The sequence below is a fragment of the Dendropsophus ebraccatus genome, chromosome 3 (genome assembly GCF_027789765.1).
Source record: "Dendropsophus ebraccatus isolate aDenEbr1 chromosome 3, aDenEbr1.pat, whole genome shotgun sequence".
In the NCBI taxonomy this organism is placed as follows: domain Eukaryota; kingdom Metazoa; phylum Chordata; class Amphibia; order Anura; family Hylidae; genus Dendropsophus; species Dendropsophus ebraccatus.
In genome coordinates, this window is record NC_091456.1 from 49,552,556 (window position 1) to 49,574,622 (window position 22,067).

General features: G+C 41.0%; 1 protein-coding gene across 1 annotated transcript in view; it reads left to right on the plus strand.

Annotated features, from left to right (window-relative positions):
• The window catches only part of CNTNAP4 (contactin associated protein family member 4), a 199,697-nt gene extending 178,478 nt beyond the window's left edge, over positions 1-21,219 (plus strand). Inside the window, exons 21-24 of the mRNA XM_069963476.1 lie at positions 1,210-1,297; positions 6,508-6,729; positions 16,844-16,915; positions 21,020-21,219. Coding sequence (XP_069819577.1) covers positions 1,210-1,297; positions 6,508-6,729; positions 16,844-16,915; positions 21,020-21,219 — 582 coding nt within the window. The remainder of the gene's footprint in view (positions 1-1,209; positions 1,298-6,507; positions 6,730-16,843; positions 16,916-21,019) is intronic.
• The last annotated feature ends 848 nt before the right edge of the window (positions 21,220-22,067 follow it).

The window sequence follows — 22,067 nt, forward strand, 5'->3', positions numbered from 1 at the left end:
AACAATCACTAAATGTCCACACATAGACAAATGCAATGTCTATACTTGGTCATAGCATTTCAGGAGATCATGGTGCAGTAAAAAAAAAAAAAAACTCATACCATATATCACTGAATACACTGAGTTTTGAGATAACTCAAGAGTGCACACTGTAAGGCCATGTCCACACAAGGTAAAAAAAAAAAAGAGAGAGAGATAGGGCATCCAATTTTATAATTAAAACGACGTCCGTTTTGCTGCAATTTAACTGACTGCAGTGCAATGCATTAAAGTCAATGGAATGACGGACGTCCAATGAACACAATGTATAAAATGATGGATGTCTGCATGGACGTCAAAATAATGATCTTGTCAATTATTTTCGGACGGCTTTTGCAAACAGCGGACGTAATTTTTTGTTGTTCACACAGTTTTTCTTTTTTCACCGTCCTTTCTCAATTTTTACTATTAAATTTAATGGACTTTTCAATTGAAGACACATATAAAGGCAAATTAGTCCACCTAAACTAGAAAAATGTACCTGCAGCTGTTATTGCACTGACTGGCAGCCACGGGCAGCCAACCCTCAACATAACAGACGTCATTCTTAAAATTATAAACGGACAAGAAAAAACGTTGTGTGAATGTGAATCTGTCAGCTCTAATTGAGTTTCCAAACTGCTGACACTGCAATTAGGACACTAACTGAAGCCATTGTGTGAAACGGCCATTGCTCTTGTTTGGTGGAATGCACTGTTTAATGCCTGTATAGACTGTCCTAATAAAGCATCATTTTATCTTACTGGAGAGTGACTCTAAATCTTACTCTATAGTGAAAAAGAACAGTACTGACCTATACATACCAGAAAAGATCAGTGGACACCCGCTCTGGGACACTGCCCTAACCATTGGATATAAGGAACAACCTATAAGAACTGCTATTTTGCAAACACTTATTTAGTGACCCTGTGCCCTAGCCATCATAATTTGGCTCTTGATAAAGTCCCTCATACAGTATATGCTTGCCCATTTTCTCTGCTTCCCTTTCGAGAAGTGACTGTTCACTTCCTACCTTCAGTAATATGCCTTACTTTTAGACAGATCTAATTTTGCCGAAATAATCAGTGTTAGTGACTACACTTGTTAGTGATTTCAATGTTATAACTGATTGGATATATGGTTTATCTTCTAAAAATGATTTCATTATTCTCTTGCCGAACATTCTTTTAGGTTAACCAATATGCATCTGAGCAATTCATTCTCAGTTCTGGCACAAAGTTCAATACAATCCATTCTCTTGTACTTGGTAAAATATCAGGTAAGCATACTTTTTTTTCTCTAAAGCATCACAGATGTTATATACTTTATCTCATTGATGGAAAAGTATGTCTGGTCTGGGAATTTAATTAAAATGTGACAATCAAGAAAGAAATGTACTTTTGTCAAGTTGAAGCATCATCTCACATAAGTGCTTCCTTGTGGATGAGCAAGTGGGTTCTCTTCAACCTAATTTCACACTTATCTCTTCATTTTACAATCAGGCATCCTGGAACATCATATTTCCCTCTAAAATGTGTTGATTTATAGAACATCACGCGGCAGGAAAAAAGACTGAATTAAAAATCAAAATCTACATCCGTAGATATTAAAGTAAACAGCCATAAATAAATACTGCCGAAGGCAAAAGTGACAAAAAAGTATAAGAATATGAAGTGCAAAAAGAAGCTCAATTAGTTTTCCATTTCAAATATTAGGATTTGGTGGATAACTTATGTAACTGTAAGATTGACTGTTATCAAGTTCACAATGCATCGCAATTAAAGTGTTTTTACAAGAGGCAGTTACATAATATGGAGTATGCATTAATCATAATGACAGCTTTGAGAAGTCTGGAGATTTACTTTCCATACTGTGATATATTTTTAAATCCTTGCTAATTATTCTATCACATTCAAACTCATCCAGTTGATTTTAACAGAACTTCTGTGTTTGGATAGAAGAGAAGCCTCTAGGTAAATCTGGATTGGTAGAGCATGTAATTGAAATAGAATCTTGAATTGCCTCTCTATTTATGCAACTAAAAGGCAATAAAGGATGCATCCGACTTTAAAAAGAAGCTAAAATATTATTCTTACATTTAGTAAAATATAGAAGATGGTATGTATTAGTAATGTTGGTAGAGTATAAACAGAATGTGCCTCTGGTTTAAACTCATAAGAGTGTTGAGCTCTTAAGTTTTCTTTGGCATGGCCCAACTCTCATGCACCATTCATAATATTGTTAAATAATTACTGACTAGCCTCATTCACATTAGTGGTGACTCTAGAGTTAGTGTTTCCTCAGAGTTGAAGTACAAAGTTCGGCTCAGGGACCACAGGAAGGGAAGCAGAGGCTATTGAGTGTTTCTATGTGATGTGAACCCAGCCTAATAATTTTGTATGGGTTAATGCAAATTCACTAAGTGCAGTTAGCAATACATTGTAAGGCTATGTTCACACTACTTAAATCTACCCGTAGTTCTCGCCGCAGAACCACAGCCGTAGATTTGCGGTGTGGACACCAGTTTCAATGGGATCCGGGCGGAGCGTGCACACATCGTATACGTTCCGGCCGGATCCCATGAGGCGCCGCAAAAAACTGACAGGTCCATTATTTGCGGCCGGAACTCAGTGAGTTCCATCTTCAGAGGGGCCTGTCAGTTCACACAGTGAAGCGAGCTCTGGCCGCTTGCTTCACTGTGTGCTATGAGAAGCTCTGATGCGGGCACTCGCTGATGCGCCCGCATCAGAGCTTCCCGGGCGGATAGATCATCCGGCCAGTACTTGTACCGGCCGTGATGATCCGGGCTGGGATCGGCCGTTCCGTGACCCGGCTCACGGAAAGGCCGGATGTTCACATAATGTGAACATAGCCTAAGGCTATGTTCACACTACGTAAAATTATGGCCGTTGTTGCCATCGGCAACAATGGCCGTACTTTGTACGTTGTGGAACACAGCCTGTTCTTCTATGGGATCCCGGCTGGAGCATATACACACAGTATACGCTCCGGCCAGGATCCCATGCAGCGCCGCAAAGAACTGACATGTCAGTTTTCTGTGGTTGCAATTCAGTGAATTGCGGCTGCAAAAAGACCTGTCAGTTCACACAATTGTGTGCTGTGTGAAGTTACGATGCGGGCGGGCGCTAATGCGACCGAATCAGAACGCTGCGGCCGGAAAGATTATCTGGCCGCTACTTAAGTACCGGCCGGGATGATCTTTGCAGAGACCGGCCGTTCCGTGACCCGGCCGGGTCACAGAATGGCTGGTCTCTTGGGTAGTGGGAACATAGCCTAAGGCTTGCAATGGTTTGACAAAAACACATACAGTAGCATAGATTTTAAAACATTAATGTATTATATGTTTCGGTTTATTAAATGTAAATAGTTATAAGACACATCTCATGTTTAGACAACTGGAAATAAGAAAACAAATGTCATGCTAATTGAAATGACAGGTCCACTTTAACACTCTCCAAGGACAGTAAATGATATTCACATACTGTATACACAGCTCTGTAGCATGCACAATACACTGCCAGATTTCCTGCATCATACACACTTAGCTCTACTACTTCAAAATACACACAGCTCTGCTATGTAAAGATACCCACAGACACATATAGTGCTACTATATCAATATAGACACAGAGCTCTGCTACATCACCATACACTAACAGCTATGCTACATAAACATACCCACAAAACACATACACGCACATCTGTAACATTATATACAAACAGTTCTGCTACATAGAGACACATACAGTTCTGCTACATTAACATACCCAAACACACCTCGGCTACATCACAATAAACAAACAGTCCTGCTACATACTGTACATACAGACACAGACAGATATCCACATTTTAGTATATATTGTCCCTAACTACAATATCTGAAGATCCTGTAGGTCTTTCAGTTCCCGTACTGAGTAAGGTCTCAGATTGGTCTTCTACATATGGGAAGATGAATGTGTTGCACCCCAGCAATAATCTCATTGATCAGTGCCTGGCAGAAGAACGGAGAGGACTGTGCAGCTATCAGTTCACAATGCATAGCTCACTCAGCGGTGCTTGAACATGGGGGGAGCATTCTGGCCAGTCTGACAGTGTTGGGCTGCCTTGTCTCTTGAGTATAAGACGCAGGCATATTTAACAAGGTATTTTCTTGTTAAAAAGTGTGTCTTATAAAGCGTAAAATATGGTATATTCAATAATTTTTCTAGAATTGTGTAAACCCCTAAAACTATGTAATACAAAAACTATTTAGTGTACTTCTCATAAAAAAGCCTTACTGATATCATCAGTGAACGGCACCGTCCAGAATTAATTTTCAACCTTTTTCAATACCAAGTGAAAGAGGAAGCATAAATGTGTGTCATAAAGCTCAACTACATGGATGATGACAATGGCACTTGCCAGTTACTTCCCATCCTTTCCCAGGATGATACCTGATCCTATTAGAGGAACATTACTTAGGTAGTTAAAGAGCTTTGTTCCCTATGTAAATGAATTAAACAAACAAAATGACAGCCATTTTATTGGACGGCCGTCATTTAATGGCAAATAGCAGTTGTTATTTTAAAACAACGGCCATTATTAGTGTAATACCAGCCATTGGTACAAAATAACGGCTGTTATTTGTCGCTAACTGTCGGCCATCCAATAAAACCGGTGCTCATTTTGATGGTGTGTGACCATAGACTACAACTACAAGAAAACAATTATGAAATAATGGAGCATGTGTGAAATGAAGCAAGTTATTTTTTCATATCACATATAAACCATGTACTAAGTCCATCAAAATGATTATTATTAACCATATTGGGTTTGGGGTGATATTTTCATAATAACCACAATAGCCGAGAGGGTTAACAGGGATGTTAACCAATGAACCCATGCTATGACTTGTATTAATCCTTTTAGTATTCTTATTGTTGTAAAAGGAGTAGAAGGGCTAGATTATAGTCGCATTAGAGCAAAGGTTAATGGAAAAAACATTCCCTTGACAATTTGTTGCATAAATGCCAGTTTAATTACATTTAAAATGTGAAAAACATGAAGAAACATGTTAAACAAGAATATCTTTGTTCTGGTGGCAGAGCTTTAATTACACTTAGTCACAACAAATCTATATTAATGCAACATGAAAACTAATAGAGAAAATACTTCATTTATTTCAGATATCCACTCACTATCCATATAACATTCGATTTTTTAAATAAATACAGTAGCATACCTATATATATATATATATATATATATATATATATATATATATATATATATAGAAGGCCGGGTTCACACATGTACGTCCCATGTATAAGAAATGAAAATAAATAAAGAATATCCTCCGGCTACAAAAATTGTAAAAAACAAAAAGTCTTTATTTAGAACATGTTTAAAATAAATAAATTAAAAAAAAACATTTTAAGGAAACATTGATGTCTACAAGAAAACATTTCAAATGCGTTTCGGATAATGCATCCTTAGCCATGAGTAAAGACACATTGTCCAAAATGCATTACTGTTTTTTTCTTGTAGACATCAATGTTTCTTTAAAATATTTTTTTTAACATGTTTTAGACTTTTGGATTTTACGATTTTTTGAGCCGGAGGATATTCTGTATTTATTTGCATTGCTTGTATTCACGGGAGTCGGCCTGTTCATTTTCCTGCCGTGTCTCAATATTGGCCCAAATGCACATTGTTCCAGTGGTGAAATGACCTGAATTTCCTCTTGTGGGTTTTTTGCTTCACATCCCATGTATACATTGGCATCCTGTCAAAAAAATGCCTTGGTATACTGAGGTCAATGAAAAGACGGACGTCCAATGCACACAATGTATTAAATAATGGACATTTTTGCGGATGTCAAAATAATGATCATGATCATTATTTTCGCACGTCTTTTGCAAACAGCAGACGTTTTTTATTAGTTGTTTACACACAGTTTTTCTTTTGTCACCGTTATTTCTGAGTTTTAAGCCACACCCAGAGCCAATTAGTAATCCCAAACTAAAAAAAATGAACCAACAGCCATCCCTGCACTAAGGGGAGGCCAGACAGCTAAAAAAAAGTCTGTTATTTTAGACTTAAAATAACGGACGTCATTTTAAACGGAGCTGAAAAAATGTTGTGTGAACATAGCCTTACAATGGCCTGAACGTTGTCAGTTGGTGATTAGGTTTGGGCCATTTCCTACTCCTTCACATATATTTACATATACATATATACTTATTATCAAAGTCAGTTAAGTTCTTTTTTAAACATAATTTTTTCTAGCTTTATATATAATACTTTATGGCTTTTGCAGTTTTCTCTTTATCAAGCCTTTTCAAAGAATAGTCATTAACTCCTCATCCAGTCACTTTCATTGCCATCTATGAAAAATGGACTTTATTCATGTAAGAAAAAAATAAATGAATCTGCCAATAAATTGTAACAGTGTTGCAAATTTTGTTTTTGTTTTTTTTTGTACAGTAGTTGATGACATTGATGTTGACCCAGAGACTATGAAGGCCAGTGCTAATGGATTTATTGGATGCCTGTCTGCTGTGCGTTTTAATCACATTGTGCCACTAAAGACGGCATTCAAAAACAACATCACTTCTCAAATAATAATAAAGGGGCATGTATCAGAGTCTAGTTGCGGATCCATAAATGGAGAAGTTGCAGGATCTGGTGAAACAACCCACTCCTTTGCAGGTAATGTTACTTAATCACTGACAGGGTCATTTGGTAGGTAAACATAAAATTTAGAAGGGTATTCTGGGAAAATATAAGCAATTCATATGATGTTAAAAAGATGTTGTAAAGATTTGGGGGGGAAAAAATCAAGCCTTTAAATACTTATCAGTTTTTTAATGCTCTGGGGGAATTGGTGTATTTTTCTCCAATATGGCACAAAGCTCTCTGGTGAAGTTTTCAAATACAGGTAATATACAAATCTCTCTTTTCTGTTTTAAGAAACGGAACTTCATACTCCCAATTAATTTTTAGAGTGATCCGTTTGTCAGAGTTGTGCTTCGTTTCAATCAAATCCAATAATGAACAAATTTTTATCTGTCAAAAAAAAAAAAAAGAACACGGATGGAAAGTGCATATTTGTTTTGTTTTTTTAAATTACATTATAGTCAACGATGACTGATCTAAATGTAAGGTTTTTCCATTCACGTCCATTTGCAAGTTATCTGTCATCATTAGTTTTTTTTTTTTTTTTATATAACTGTATTTTTATTGAATAAAATTTTTGCAAATTTTTAGAAGAGACACAACAAAGGAATACAAAACATATATGGAATAATATACAAAACAATAGGACAATAGGGTATCAGTAGTAAAAAACATATCAGGCACGGGTACAAGGTAACAGTGGTAACAATTAGCTCTAACATGATCATAATGGCACCACGTATTGCTACAGAGGAAGGTAGCATATAAGAGCAATGCAACAGCTGTCAGCAGAAGAGAAATTACTGTTACTCACGGCTCAGGTAGGGGGTTGTATCCTTACTGTAGCCCAATAAAGAAACCCTTTGACACACATACAACACAGAGAGACTGACACAAGACTCAATACAAAGGAGGTGGAGAAAGGGAGGGGAGGTGGGGAAAGGGAAGGGAGGGGGGGGTGGGGGAGACGGAGAAGCTAGGGTCTGCTGTCAGAAGAGGAGGTCATGTCAAAGGCATCCCACGGAGACCATGTGGATTCAAATTTATCAATGGCATTATTAAGGGAAGCAGTAAGCTTTTCTAGGGAGCGCAACTCCCGAATTCTGGTAAGCAAACATGGTCGGGAAGGAGGGGACGTCTGTTTCCATGCACGAGCAATCAAGGACTTGGCCGCCGTTAGGACAGTGAGTAATAACTTTGCCTGCCGTTTCCGGATGGTCTTCGGGAACAAATTCAACAGACAAAGTCCTGGGTCCCTATCAATGGTGGTGCCCAAGACTGTCGAGGCCACCCCACAAACCTCCACCCAAAATGGACGTATAAGAGGGCAGTCCCAAAATATATGGAGGAGCGACCCCACACCACCTGAACACCTCCAACAGAGTGGAGGGATGGTATTATTTAGCTTATGGAGGAGTTCCGGTGTATGGTACCATAGCATTAACAGCTTATAGTGGGATTCCTTATATGTAGTGCAGATAGAGGATTTTGCCGCCCTCTCCCATATCACAGCCCAACATTCTGGCGGGAGCTGTCTGCCCAATGCTGCTTCCCACTTATCCATGTAGCGATGTCTAGCCTGGGAGCCATCAGAGGGTGAATTAAGAATTCGATAAATATCTGATATCAAACCAGACGTAGAAGTGCCTCCTCTCACTAATTGTTCGAAAGCAGATGGTTTCGAGACTATGAGGGATCCCAGGCGAGACAGCATAAAATGGCGGATCTGTAAATAGGTATAGTGCTCTGAGGACGGCAGTTCAAATCTGTCCGCAATCCTAGGAAAGGGGAGAAGGGTGCGTGTAAGCGGGTCTACAATGTCAGCGAACTGGAACAGCTTTTTCGAACCCCATAGCCTGACTGTGTGGGACTGTAAACCAGGCTGGAAATCGGGATAAAGAAGGAAAGAATTTAGGGGGGACGTCTTGGAGTAGAGTTTGAATCTAGAGGAACAGGTGGACCAAATGTGCAAAGTGAAGTTAATGGGGCCAAGTAGGTTTAAATGAGAAGAGGAGGGCGGAGAGGGGTGCCAAAGAAAGGAGTTAGGATGAAAGGGCGCTAGCCATATTTTTTCAATCTCGGCCCACTTCTTATAGGCCAGGTACTTAGACCATGCAGTAATTTGTCGTAAGTGAGTAGCGTAATAGTAATGCAGGACATTTGGAACCGCAAGACCTCCTTGAGTTTTACTACTCATCATAACCGAAGCTGGGATACGATGTCGCTTTGTCGCCCAAATGAATTTAAAAATGTCCCGTTGTAATGCTTTTATCTCGGAGAGGGGTATGCGAACTGGAAGGGTTTCAAAGAAATAAAGCAACTTCGGGAGAATCGTCATCTTGACCGAGGCTACTCTACCCATGAGGGAGATGAAATGAGAGTTCCATTTGGACAAAAGGGCCCTGAGGTCTTTAAAAAGAGTAGGGTAGTTGGCTGCGTATAGAGAAGAGTACGTAGGTGTAAGATGAATTCCTAGATATTTAATAGAGGACTCAGACCATTTAAACCGGAAAACCGATCGAAGATGTGTTATTGTGGATTTGGGGAGGTTAAGTGGCATGATTTCGGACTTAGAGGTATTTACTTTATAACCAGAGAGTACCCCAAACCGGGAGAGTAAGGCTCTAAGCGCCGGCAGGGTCGTATGTGGGGACGACAGGGTGAGAAGGACATCATCCGCGAAGAGCATGATTTTGGACTCTCTGCCTCGGACCGATACACCACGGATGTCTGGGCAGTTCCGGATGGCCGCCGCCAGGGGTTCGATACAAAGGACGAACAAAAGAGGGGAAAGCGGGCAGCCCTGGCGGGTGCCATTCCGAATTGGAAAGGTCCCAGACATCATATGTGGGAATTTGATGGCAGCCGTAGGTCGTGTGTACAAGGCCTCAATCGCAGCCAGAAAGGGCCCCCGAAAACCACAGCAACGGAGGGTCTCGAACATGAATGGCCACCCCAGGCGGTCAAATGCTTTCTCAGCATCTAAACTAAGTATCAGGGCTCTCTCTGACTGCTGATTGACTGCATCAATGATGTCAATGGCACGTCGGGTGTTGTCCCCCCCCTGCCGTCCAGGCACAAAACCTACCTGGTCAGCATTGATAAGCGAGGGTAACCAATAACATAGGCGGGTGGCAAGTAATTTGGTAAAGATTTTAAAATCTGAATTCAAAAGGGAAATAGGCCTGTAGTTGGCACATTCTAAAGGGTCCTTTCCAGGCTTGGGGATAAGTGTAATGTACGAGTGGGACAGTGTTGTGGGAATAGCAGAACCTTGCATAAAGGAGTTAAAGAGTGAGAGAAGCCGGGGGGATAGCTCAGAGGAAAAGGTTTTGTAGTAAAGGTAAGTAAATCCGTCTGGCCCAGGTGCTCGCCCCGACGGAAGAGATTTCAGTATTTCCGAGAGCTCCTCTTCTGTAATAGGTGCATTTAAAGTCCCCAAGGCATCTGCAGATAAGGTCGGCAGGTTGCAGTCAGACAGGAACTCTACAATGCGTTGAGATCGAGCAACTGGGTCAGAGGGTAGGGTAGAGGGTAAAGAATAAAGATCAGTGTAGTATTGTAGAAAGAGAGAGGAAATATCAGCAGGGTTATAGTGGAGTCGCCCACCGGAATCCCTAAGGACCTGAGGAGACTGAGCTAACGCCCTATCATTTAGCATTTTCGCCAGTAGCGTGTGGGCTTTATTGCCCTTCTCATAGAATCGCTGTTTAGAGTAAACAAGTAGCTTTTCAACTTTGGAGAGTGACAGTTCCTTCAGGCGGGCTCTCGCCGCTACAAGTTTCCTCAGTGTCCGAAGGGAGGGGGACTGGGCAAGGGAGCGTTCTAGGGTCTGAATGTCACGTTTAGCATTGCACATTGCCAACTGGGAGTCTTTCTTCTGTCGTGAACTAAGGGCTATGCAATGTCCCCTAATGACAGCCTTATGGGCTTCCCATAGAGTCGATTCAGAGGTGACTGTTCCACTATTTTCTAGAAAATATGTGGTAAGGCATGACTTGATCGAATCACGGGAAAGCGGATATTTTAGTAAGCTCTCATTCAAGCGCCAATGACACTGGCGGGTGGGAGATTTCAAACTTTTAAGGCATATCAACACCGGACCGTGATCCGACCAAGAAATCGGGTCGATAGAAGCACTTTCGAGGAGGCGCACAGTAGGGACATTGCCAAAGAAGTAGTCAATTCTAGAGTGTACGCGGTGGGGGTGTGAATAAAACGTGTACTCCCTCTCCGTAGGGTGGTCAATACGCCAGAGATCAAATAGATGGTGTCTGCGGATAAGCTTACGGAATTCAGCTGACAGTCTTGCCTGATCAGCAGGTACTGGACGACTCAAAATTGAATGTCTATCTAACTTCTCAGAAAAGGACAAGTTGAAATCGCCTCCCAGCACTCTGGGGGCTGGCGGGTATCTTGCGAGTTTATTGAGCACCCTACGGAGGAAGGGGATTTGGTATTTATTGGGGGCGTAAACATTACAAAATATAAGGGGTTTCCCATGCAATTGACCTTCCACTATAACAAAGCGACCTCCCGGGTCTGAGAAGGAGGAGGAGATTTGGATGGGAAATGAGCGGGAGAAGAGAATCGCTACACCTGCTCGCTTAGAGCCACTAGATGCAGCTATGACTGTGGGGAAGGTATGCTTAGCAAAAGCAAATGTAGCATCCCTATCAAAGTGGGTTTCCTGGAGGAACGCTACGTCAGCCTTTGCTTGTTGTATTTCCCTCAGAGCTAATCTACGCTTTATGTTAGAGTTAAGGCCTTTCACATTCAGTGTCACACACTTAGCCATAGGGATAGTATGCTGTCACGGCCAAGCAAATGTGGTAGCTTACCCATCCAGAGGGTGTCCTACGGCTAGCAAGTCCTGTCTGTGTCATGACCTGTAGTGCAATTTCTTCGGCAGGAACCCTAGAGAGGGAGGGAAGGAGACAAAAGGGGGGGGGATGGTCGACAAGGACAACATAAACACAAGACAAACAAAACATGAACCCCATAGGGTTCAAAGCACTCGGCTCAGGTCCTGGGTATATGGCACCAGGAAGTGGGGAAGAACAGAAAAGGTAGCGGAAACTCAGTGTAGAACATAAGAGAAAACACAACCAACAGGATGAACAACATGATCCCCTTAAGGGGGGGGAAGGAATCACCAACAAAAGATACGTGGTGATAAACAACATCAGGTATGGAACTCAGGCCATCCAGCTATGGAGGGACTCTATAACTCTAAAATAAGCCAGGTGAAAGTAACAAAGCTTCTCGGCAACAGTGTGACAGGACCAGCAGGGGACCACAGATAGCACGCCAGGTCCTTGCAGGGGACTCAGGGAGCATTAGACAATTCTGCCCCTGGGTCAGGTCCAGAATTTCCAGAGCGGGGACGTCTCCTCTTCTGACGTGTAGACTGCCATACTGGTGGAGGAGGTGGGGGTGGAGGTGCAACAGTCCAGTCCGAGATCTTAGGAACCGGAATGTCAAGTAGATCACAAAACTTCTGGAGGTCTGCTAGGTTACGTAGGACAGCGGATCTGCCATCCCTACGAGCAGATAGGGCAAAGGGAAAGTTCCACCGGTATGAAGCGTCATAATCCCGTAGGGTGGTCAGGAGAGGGCGGAGAAGGCGGCGCTTCTGCAAGGTTATCCATGACAGATCGGGGTAAAGTTGTAGTGACGCACCATCAAAGTCTAATTCGCGGAGAGAACGTGCCTTCGCCATAATTGCATCTTTGACGGTATAGTCGTGTAGGCAACAGATGACATCTCTCGGTGACCCATTGGTAGGCTTAGGCCGAAGAGCCCTGTGAGCCCTATCAAATTTAATTTTGTGACTGGGTGGTTCACCTAATATGGTGTTGAATAGGCCTTCCAAAGTGTCCATCAGGTCTGTATCCTGAGTCGCCTCAGGGAGACCCCGTATGCGGATGTTGTTGCGCCTGCCCCTATTATCCAGATCCTCAATATGGCGCTGCATATCATCAAGAGCAAGAGCCTGGGTGGAAACAGTGGAGCATAGGGCACCGATGTAGTCCCTGGTGGAGTCATGGTCATTTTCAAGAGTATCCACTCTCAGGGATATATGCTGTAAATCTTTCCGGACCTCTGCAATTTCCACTCTACAGGCCTCCTTCACCTCAGAAATCAGGGACTGAAAGTCCTGTTTAGTAGGTAGCTGAGAAAGGATATCACGCATCTCTCCTTGGGACCTAGATCCCACCCCAGAAGTCTCGGAGTCAGAGTCAGTGTGAGGCCAGTCAGCTTCTCTTTGTGAGGCAGAGCGAGTATTAAGCTCAGATGACTTAGATGCCAATGTCTGTCCTCCCCTCTTCCCCTTGTCCCCTTTCTGAGATTTAGTGGTGGCAGCCATCATGTACTGTGATATACGCCGCTGGCCCTTTAAAACGGAAGGATCTCTAGGCAGTGACCCAGATATGGTGGGGGGATGGAGGGGTATATGAGGGCTGAGGGCCTTATAGATCTCCAATGTGCCGGAGTGAGTACCTGCGGTAGTAGGGGGAGACCCAGGAGGGACACCGGTGGAGCCGTGGCGTAGTAGAGGCATGCGGTGTAGGCCGCAAGATGGCGGCGCCTCACTTCTTCTCCCGGTCTCACTTGCGGCCCTGTGCAAGCTGGGGTGGTGACTGCTGCACCGCTCTGTTCCCCGGAGGCTACGGACACGGGACAAGCTGCGGGTCCGGCCCGATGCACCTCTCGGACCGCCAGGGGTAAGGAGATCTCGCCGCCACGCGTCACAAGGCCTGGGGCGCAGCACCACTGCCGAGCGCGCGGTGTCCGGGGGGGCCGCTAGAAAGTCGGGGTCCGTCTCCGGGGGCTTACAGGATGGTCCGGGGGTCTCCCTGATCCCCCTCTCCATACATGGGGGTAAATCGCCGGTAACGGCCTATGTTCTGGCTGCAGATGTAGCTGGATGGCCGGGAGCTCTTCTCCTAAGCTGCTGCTCTCATCGGCGGTTCGCCACGCCCCTCATCATTAGTTTTTATTTTAAGGAGCATGCGCAGAAACGGATGTACAAAAGTCAGTTTTGTTTTAAGCTAAATTGAAAACTGACAATTTAAAAAATTCTGATAATTTTGCAATCACTTTGCTCATCAGTTTGTGCTGATCCCTTCAGGGGAGGGAGGGATCTGTTCATGAATAAGAAAAATGCAGATGTTAACCAACAATAACATCTAAGGCTATGTTCACACTATCGGCTACAACGCCCGTATTTTGTACGAAAACATACGTTGCCTTGCCTTCTAAGGGATCCCGGCCGGAGCGTATACACATCAAATATGCTCCGGCCGGGATCTCTCGCGGAGCCGCAAAGAACTGACATGTCAGTTTTCTGTGGTCACTATTCAGTGAATAGCGACCGTAGAAAACCATGTCAGTGCACACTATGAAGCGAGCGGCTCCGGCCGCTTGCTTTATAGTGTGCTATGGGGAGTTCTGATGCGGGCTCATGCTGATGTGCCCGCATCAGAATTCTGCAGGCCAAAAGATCATCCGGCTGGTACTGCAGTACAGGCCTGGATAATCTTTTCAGAGACCTTCAGCATCGTGACCGGGCGGGGTGACGGAACGGCCGGTCTCTTACAAAATGTGAACATGGCCTAAAAGTGGATATTTTTCAGTTCAGAATCTTCATGTGGCCAGAGTCTCAATAAGTCTCTATAAACACAATCAACTCAATATGGACTGCACCTCAACAAATATCAAACCATATTTATTAACATACATAAATGCAAAGGACACAGCTAAAATCACCTAAAAACAACAATATGTATCCTATCACTCACACAGTGAGACCTGAACGATCCCAGCCAATAAGTTCAGTGGCAAGCCAGTAAATAATTACAAATATCTTCAAATAAAGCAATAAATATTCCAAATTCATATAATATGAATATCAAAGAATGTATATATTGTTGTTTTAGGTGATAGGATATATATTGTTGTTTTTAAGGGATTTTTCCTTTGCATTTATGTTAATAAATATGGTTTGGTAACTTTTTCAAAATATTTTTGTGAGATCCAGTCCACATTTTCCCCACCCATGTGCTGTCATTTCTCTGTATTTAGAGTGGCGGTTGTGAGGACTGGCACTCTTGGAATATTGGTAGTCTCATAGCAGATTCCTATAAGCAATTATTTGATTGCTTATTTTATTCATGTGTTGCCTTTGCAATGGCAGATTAAATAAGCAGATCAGTTATGGCAGCTTCACAAGGTCTCAGGCAGCCATTGCAATGGACTGGATCCATACGATTGACCAATGACACATGAAAGGTACACTTTAACCCTTTGAGGACCAGGCCCAAAATGACCCAGTGGACCGCGCAAATTTTGATCATTGCGCTTTCGTTTTTCCCTCCTCCCCTTCTAAGAGCTCTAGCACTGTCAGTTTTCTATCTACAAGCCATGTAAGTGCTTGTTTGTTACAGGAATAGTTGTACTTTATAATGGCGTCATTCACTTTACCATAACATGTATGATGGAATTCCAAATATATTATTTATGAAGATATAAATAGGTGAAATCGTAAAAAAGAATGCAATATGGTAACGTTTGGGGGGTTCCTGTGTCTACGTAATGCACTATATGGTAACAGCGACATGACACTATTATTCTATAGGTCAGTCCGAACACAACCATATGCAGGTTACACAGATTCTCTAATGTTATATATGTATTTTTTTTATGAAATCCTTTTTTTTGGCAATTAAATATTAATAAAATGGGCCTATTGTGACGCTTATAACGGTTTTATTTTTTCACCTACGGGGCTGTATGGGGTGTCATTTTTTCCGCCATGATCTCTAGTTTTTATTAATACCATATTTGTGAAGATCGGACGTTTTGATCACTTTTTATTGATTTTTTTTAATATATAATGTAACATAAAATCGGTAATCCGCGCACTTTTTCCCCTCTTTTCGTGTACGCCGTTTACCGTTCGCAATAACGCTTATTATATTTTAATAGATCGGACAATTATGCACGCTACGGTATATTATATGTTTATCTATTTATTTATTTTTATATGTTTTATTTATATAATGGGAAAGGGGGGTGATTTAGACTTTTATTGGGGGAGGGGTTTTGGGGTAGTGTGTTGGTGTTTTGAACTTTTTTTTTTTTTTACACTTTTGAAGTCCCTTTGGGGTACTTTTACATCCAGTACTTTGATTTTTACACTGATGAATGCTATGCCATAGGCATAGCATTGATCAGTGTTATCGGCGATCTGCTCATTGAGCCTGCCTGTGCAGGCTCAGTGTAGCAGATCGCCGATCGGACCGCACGGAGGCAGGTAAGAGACCTCCGGCAGTCCGTTTCAACGATCGGGACCCCCGCAGTCACACTGCGGGGGTCCCGATCGGTAAGTGACAGGGGACTCCCCCGGTCACTTACACTTAAACGCTGCGGTCGCGCCGCGATTGCGGCGTTTAAGGGGTTAATGACACGCGGCAGCGCGATCGCTGCAGCGTGTCATTACCGGTGAGGTCCCGGCTGCTGATTGCAGCCGGCCCCCACCTGCTATGAAGCGCGCTCCGCTCCAGAGCGCGCTTAATAGCGGGAAAAACACCCAGGACGTAAGGTTACGTCATGGGTCGTCTGGGGACAGACTTCCATGACGTAACCCTACGTTCAGGGTCGTCTAGGGGTTAAACAGTATGGTCATGTGTCAGGGCTGCTGTTTAATCAGTGATAAATTCCACTCTAGAAGTTTGGGTCTTCATGGTTATGACCACATATAAGACCATAATGCGTGGGGCCCCCATTGGATCAGAATGGAGACCCGAACTTCAGTTGGCAGAATGGAATTCACTGCTGATCTGGCAATGGCCCTGGTGACAGGTACACTTTAAATGCGGCTGTCAGTTTTGGCAATGGCATCAAAACTGTTAAAATAACTGCAATGGTGATCGCACTGCGCAGATTATTATCAGGAGCCTTCCGCAGCTCAAAAACTCTATACACTGTCGATGTAACCATCCTTATTTATGACTGTTATTGTACTGGTGTCTATTTCTTTACATTTTTTCTACATTCCATCGTGTTCACAGCTGAACTTTTTGTGGTGTGTGTTTATCAGGAATGTAAGACTAATGCATTTTGTTTCTAATCATCACTGCAGATCATTCTGGAACGTTGGATAATGGGGAACAGTTGACTAATGCATTGAAAAGTGGTGTTGCACTTATTGGAGGTAACATTAAAATGTTTGAAATATTTAATGCTTAGAATTATCAGTTTATATAAAAGGTTGGTACAAAGAGGCAATAAAGTAGTAATACATAGGGATACCAACAGAGATGGAAATCTCCAGTATGACCAGTATTTTCATCTTCATCTTTTTAATCATTTTGCAGCAGATAATAATCACTTTCTGTCCTTTTTATTTACTTGCTTTATTGTTGACTTCCTGAGAAGGTTATAGACTGATGTAAAAGTGAACATGACTAATAAGAAAATCTTTAGGAACGTTATTGCTTTTTTTATGCTGTTGTCACACAGCTTTTTTTTTTTTTAAACAGGTGTTTTGTGTTGTGTTTTAAGGGTGTTTCTTTTTGACAACTTGCTATGCATTATGGCCTGCTAAACCAATGCATACAAGAACACACAACCCCAAAAGAAAAAGCATATGCACAAAAAGGTAGCACATCCAAAATATTTTATTAGAAACAATTTTAATACAAAAGATAACTAAAGAGGAGAAAAGCACCTTAAAATACTACCATAGACTTTAAAACAATTAAAATGTCCAATACAAATCCCACTTGTGTCTATATTCCAAAAAGCCTGGCCCTAAAAGTACACACAACATGTGTCAGCTAGTGATGAGCAAATACTGTTCAATCGAATAGATATTCGATCGAATAGTAAGGTATTTGATCTATTGAATATTATCGAATAGTTCGCCGAATGTTCGATAAATATTTGATAAGCATTCAAATCCCCCAGCTTCCGTTTTTTACCTCCAAGTGGTCGAATAGATGTTTTTCAATAATCAAATACTTGTTGTATTGACTTTAATGGGATCAAATATTCGAATATTTGGGAGATATTCGTACGAATAATGAATATTCGAATATTTCACTATTCGCTCATCACTAGTGTTAGCATATATTCCAAATGGTCAAAATGCCCATTTGCCTATTTGGGATACATGCTAACTCATGTTTTGTGTTCTTTTAGGGTCAGGGTTTTTGGAGTATCCCAGCTTGGACACAAGTGGGATTTGTATTGGGCATTTTAATAGTTTTTAAAGTCTTTGGTAGTTTTTTTTTTTATATAATGGAGCCGCTTCATTGGTGGGGTTTCCTCCCATTGGGGCGGGCCGGTCCACCTCCAGTGCTTCAGCCTGGGCCGATGTCCGGTCTTAAAATGACGCCGTATGCGGAAACAGGGCCACAGTTAAAGAAAAGGCACTGGCTTCCCTGTGTCGGCACCGTTCTATCAATGTGAATGTAACTGAGAGTAGCAGATAAGTAACATGCTTTTTCTGTTATGCACTTAAAATAAATAGTAAGACCTTATGCACGATACAGCAATTTTTCAGATCTAAAATGCAGCACCGGTAGAGTTGTATGGATCCATACTGTTCCAATATCCTACAATCCACAAGACAAAATAATACACAACAAGAATCACAACAATTAATTTGACCAATTGTTGCAATGCTCTTCTTTTAAATATAAAGAATAACTTTAATGTTTCCAGTAATTGTTGATAAGTCCTACACATTGGGTTGGTGGAATTTTACACCATTCCTCCATACAAAACAGTTTCAACTTCATTATGTTGGTAGGTTTCCTCCCTTGAATTGCTCACTTCAGGTCCTTCTATCACATTTCTGTTGGATTAGGGTCAGGACTTATTTTGAGATTACGCATGAACAAATGTCCCAACACTATTTTTCTTGTTATTTTTTAGAATCTGTTGCTATAATTCATAATTTATTGTTACATAAATGGTGGCATGTCTTCCTGGACCAGATGCAGCAAAACAGTCACAAGCCATGACATTACCACCACTGTATTTTACCAATCGTATAAGATTTTTATGGTGGAATCCAATGTTTTTCTTTCAAATATAAAGATTTTCATTTAAACTTTAAAACTCTACTTCAGTCTAATCCATCCACAAAAAAGTATACCAATCAGCCTTTTGCCTTGTCCAGGTGATCTTTAGCAAACAGCATAGAAGCAGCTATTCTTTCTTTGCTATCCTGCCATGCACATCTGTTTAGAGATGGTTTTCACCCTAATGAGCATCAACAACGCTTCTGGGGTCCTTAGAAATCTCACTTGTTTGTGACACACTTCCAATAACATTGTGAAGATCAAACTGTGATCTAGATTCCTGGTCTTTAAAGGAATCAGGTCACCCACTCAAAATTATGCCATTGAGTAAAAACACCTGACTCTTGATGTACTTGGTACCTTTGCTCTCAGTGGGGTTGGCTGTCACTATATGGTGTGCGTGGCTCTCCTGACAGTCCACCGACAGATGATATCAGTGCAGATAGGGGTCATGCAAGAAGGAAAATCACCTCCCAACCCATTTTGTTTTCAGACAGTTAAGTTCAACCAACAGTTGTCTAGCTTAACCGTCCCTTCCTTTGGCTATGTTCACACAACGTCAAAAATGGAGAAAAAACATCCGGTTTCGCTATTTAAAAAAAGTCAGTTTTTGCAGCAATTTAACTGACTTCAATGAAATTGCATTGAAGTCAATGGGAGGACGGACGTCCTATGCACACAATGCATTGAAAAACGGACGTTTTTGCCACGGACGGCAAAATAATGAACATGAACAATATTTTCGGACGTTTTTTGCAAATAACAGACGTTTTGTATTAGTTGTTCTCACACAGTTCTTCTATTGTCACCGTTCTTTCTCCGTTTTTACTATTATATTCAATGGATTTTTCAATTAAGCCACAACCAAAGGGCAATTAGTAACCACAAACTAAGATAATGTGCAAATACTCATCAGTGCCGGGCTTCGAAAAACGTCCGTTATTTTAGACTCAAAATAACGGACGTAATTTTAAACGGAGCTGAAAAAAAACGTTGTGTAAACATAGCCTGATAGAGAACACAGGAAAGATCTCCCAAGCAATTTTTCAGATTCATAATGCAGCACCCAGAGATTTGTTTGGATCCATACTATAGCACAATCCTACAATCCACTACCCCAAATTATAAACAATTTGGATCACGATTGACGGATTAATTGTTTCATGAAAGAACAAAGAAAAAAACAAAAATTACAAGTACACTTTCCTCCTCCCAATTAAAACATATAGCTCATTCCGGGATCCCACATTTCAGTCCTTTTTCAGATCTTACATACTTATCCAATTTCAGTATTTCATTAATCAGAGTACAGAATATTATCAAGTCAATGAATTATATTATTCAAATGTATATAGATTACATTTATTCCACAATACCCATGTGAAAACTAAGACGCAATCCATATCATTTATATGTAATGTACAATTCTCATTACTCCAAACTATTGCACAAAACTAATCCAAGGTGAAAGCATAGAGGTCATTACCTCAGGCTATTTGATGAATTTTCAGATTGCCAAGTCCAATTTAAGGCCAACAATTAGTTGGCTTAAAGGGGTTATCCAGGCTTAGAAAAATATGAGCGCTTTCCTTCAGTAACAGCACCATTCTTGTCCTTAGTTTGGGTGTGGGGTTTGCAGGTCAGTTCCCTTGATGCATTTCCAGTTCCATTTTTCACCACAGTCTTGCCCTTTTGCCAAGCCCATGTCCTCTTTGTTAAACACAATGAAAAAGTCTAAAATGTATCTAAAATTCAAGCAATTTTTCTAATGTATTAGTAACTGTAAATCTTCCTCATTCTTTCTTGTGGCAACATGGTTCTGTACACAGAGTGCCTAGAGCTCCATATTAGGGAACCAAAGAGACTCTACAGGCTTCTTGCACACAGCATTGTCTTCCTCAGGAGGTTTTAGTGAGCTATTATTAGGCATTTTTGCTTGTAATAAAATATATTAGAAACACTCTACATAATCCGTCATAATAAATTTATTGTTTAGTCACTATAATTAAAAGAAACAGCAGGTTCTGGATGCCTTGCCATTACTATCTGCCAACAATTACTACAAATCTGTGCTCATTGAATTAAAAGCCACTTTGTGTAAAGCAGAGGTAAGAAACTGAAGTATGTAAATTGAGAAACCTGCTGGGTATTTATTATGACTTACAAAGTACAGTACCATATTCTAAATTGTACATTTCTTCTATTTTTCTCTATTAACATTTTCACAGGTGTAATATCTGTTGCCGTATTCATCTTATTATGCATTGCTGGCATAGCAATAAGAATTTATCTTCAGAAGAACGCATATAAAAAAAATGAAGCCAAAGAATCAGAACACGAAGACAATGTTGAAGCAGCAGCCGCACTGAAAGCTGAGATCAGTATGCAAAATACAATCAACGAAAGTCAAAAAGAATACTTTTTCTAATGTGTTTCATTGTGCACCCAAACAATTGGACAGATAGACTTTCTTGCTAAGCAGGGGGCACTAGATGAACAACAAAACAAAGCATTAAACATTCACTGCAGGCAACCAATGGCATAGACCTGTGTTAAACTAGAAATGATCAATTACAGTGATTACTGAAAAAGGCCTCTATAAACGACACAAATCTCTTGCTGAATGCATTTCAGTGACAGCAGTCACCGTACTGTACATTCTTAATGTTGGTAGTTTCAGATTGTTCTGACGTGACTTTTCTCAATGACAGAATTCCATATTGAATTACTCATTCCAGACTATTTTCAAAATTGAAGTTTTTAATTATGTCTGTGTGATTGAAACATTTTGTGTTTGGTTAAATCTGATCCGTAATTTCTTGCTTCAAAAAGAGAGATATGTAGTGTTTTCTATTGTGATCTTCTTCAGGTATAGTACCACAAACGACAGTACTTTGAAATCATGTCCAAAAGAATTGGCGATACTTAGCAATATCTTGCAAGAATTCTGTAAAATAAAAAATAATAATAAAATAAATAACTATATCTGTAAATAAACATGCAAGGGGTATAACAAGGTAATAGAAATGTTCAGCAAATGTTTGGGTCACCAATGAAATTGTATTGTTTTCCCACAAAATACATAGTGTTCTAAAATAATTTAAATTTATAATCTGATTTCTACTTTTTTGACAAGTTTTAAAGAGTACCCGTCATTAAAAAATAGTTGCATGGATCCCGGTAGCCAGGTTGAGAACGTGGTGGCCATGCCTTCCACTCCCCGGCTGTTTAATTTAATCCGACAATGTAAGTCTAAAAGGATACATTGTCAGTGGA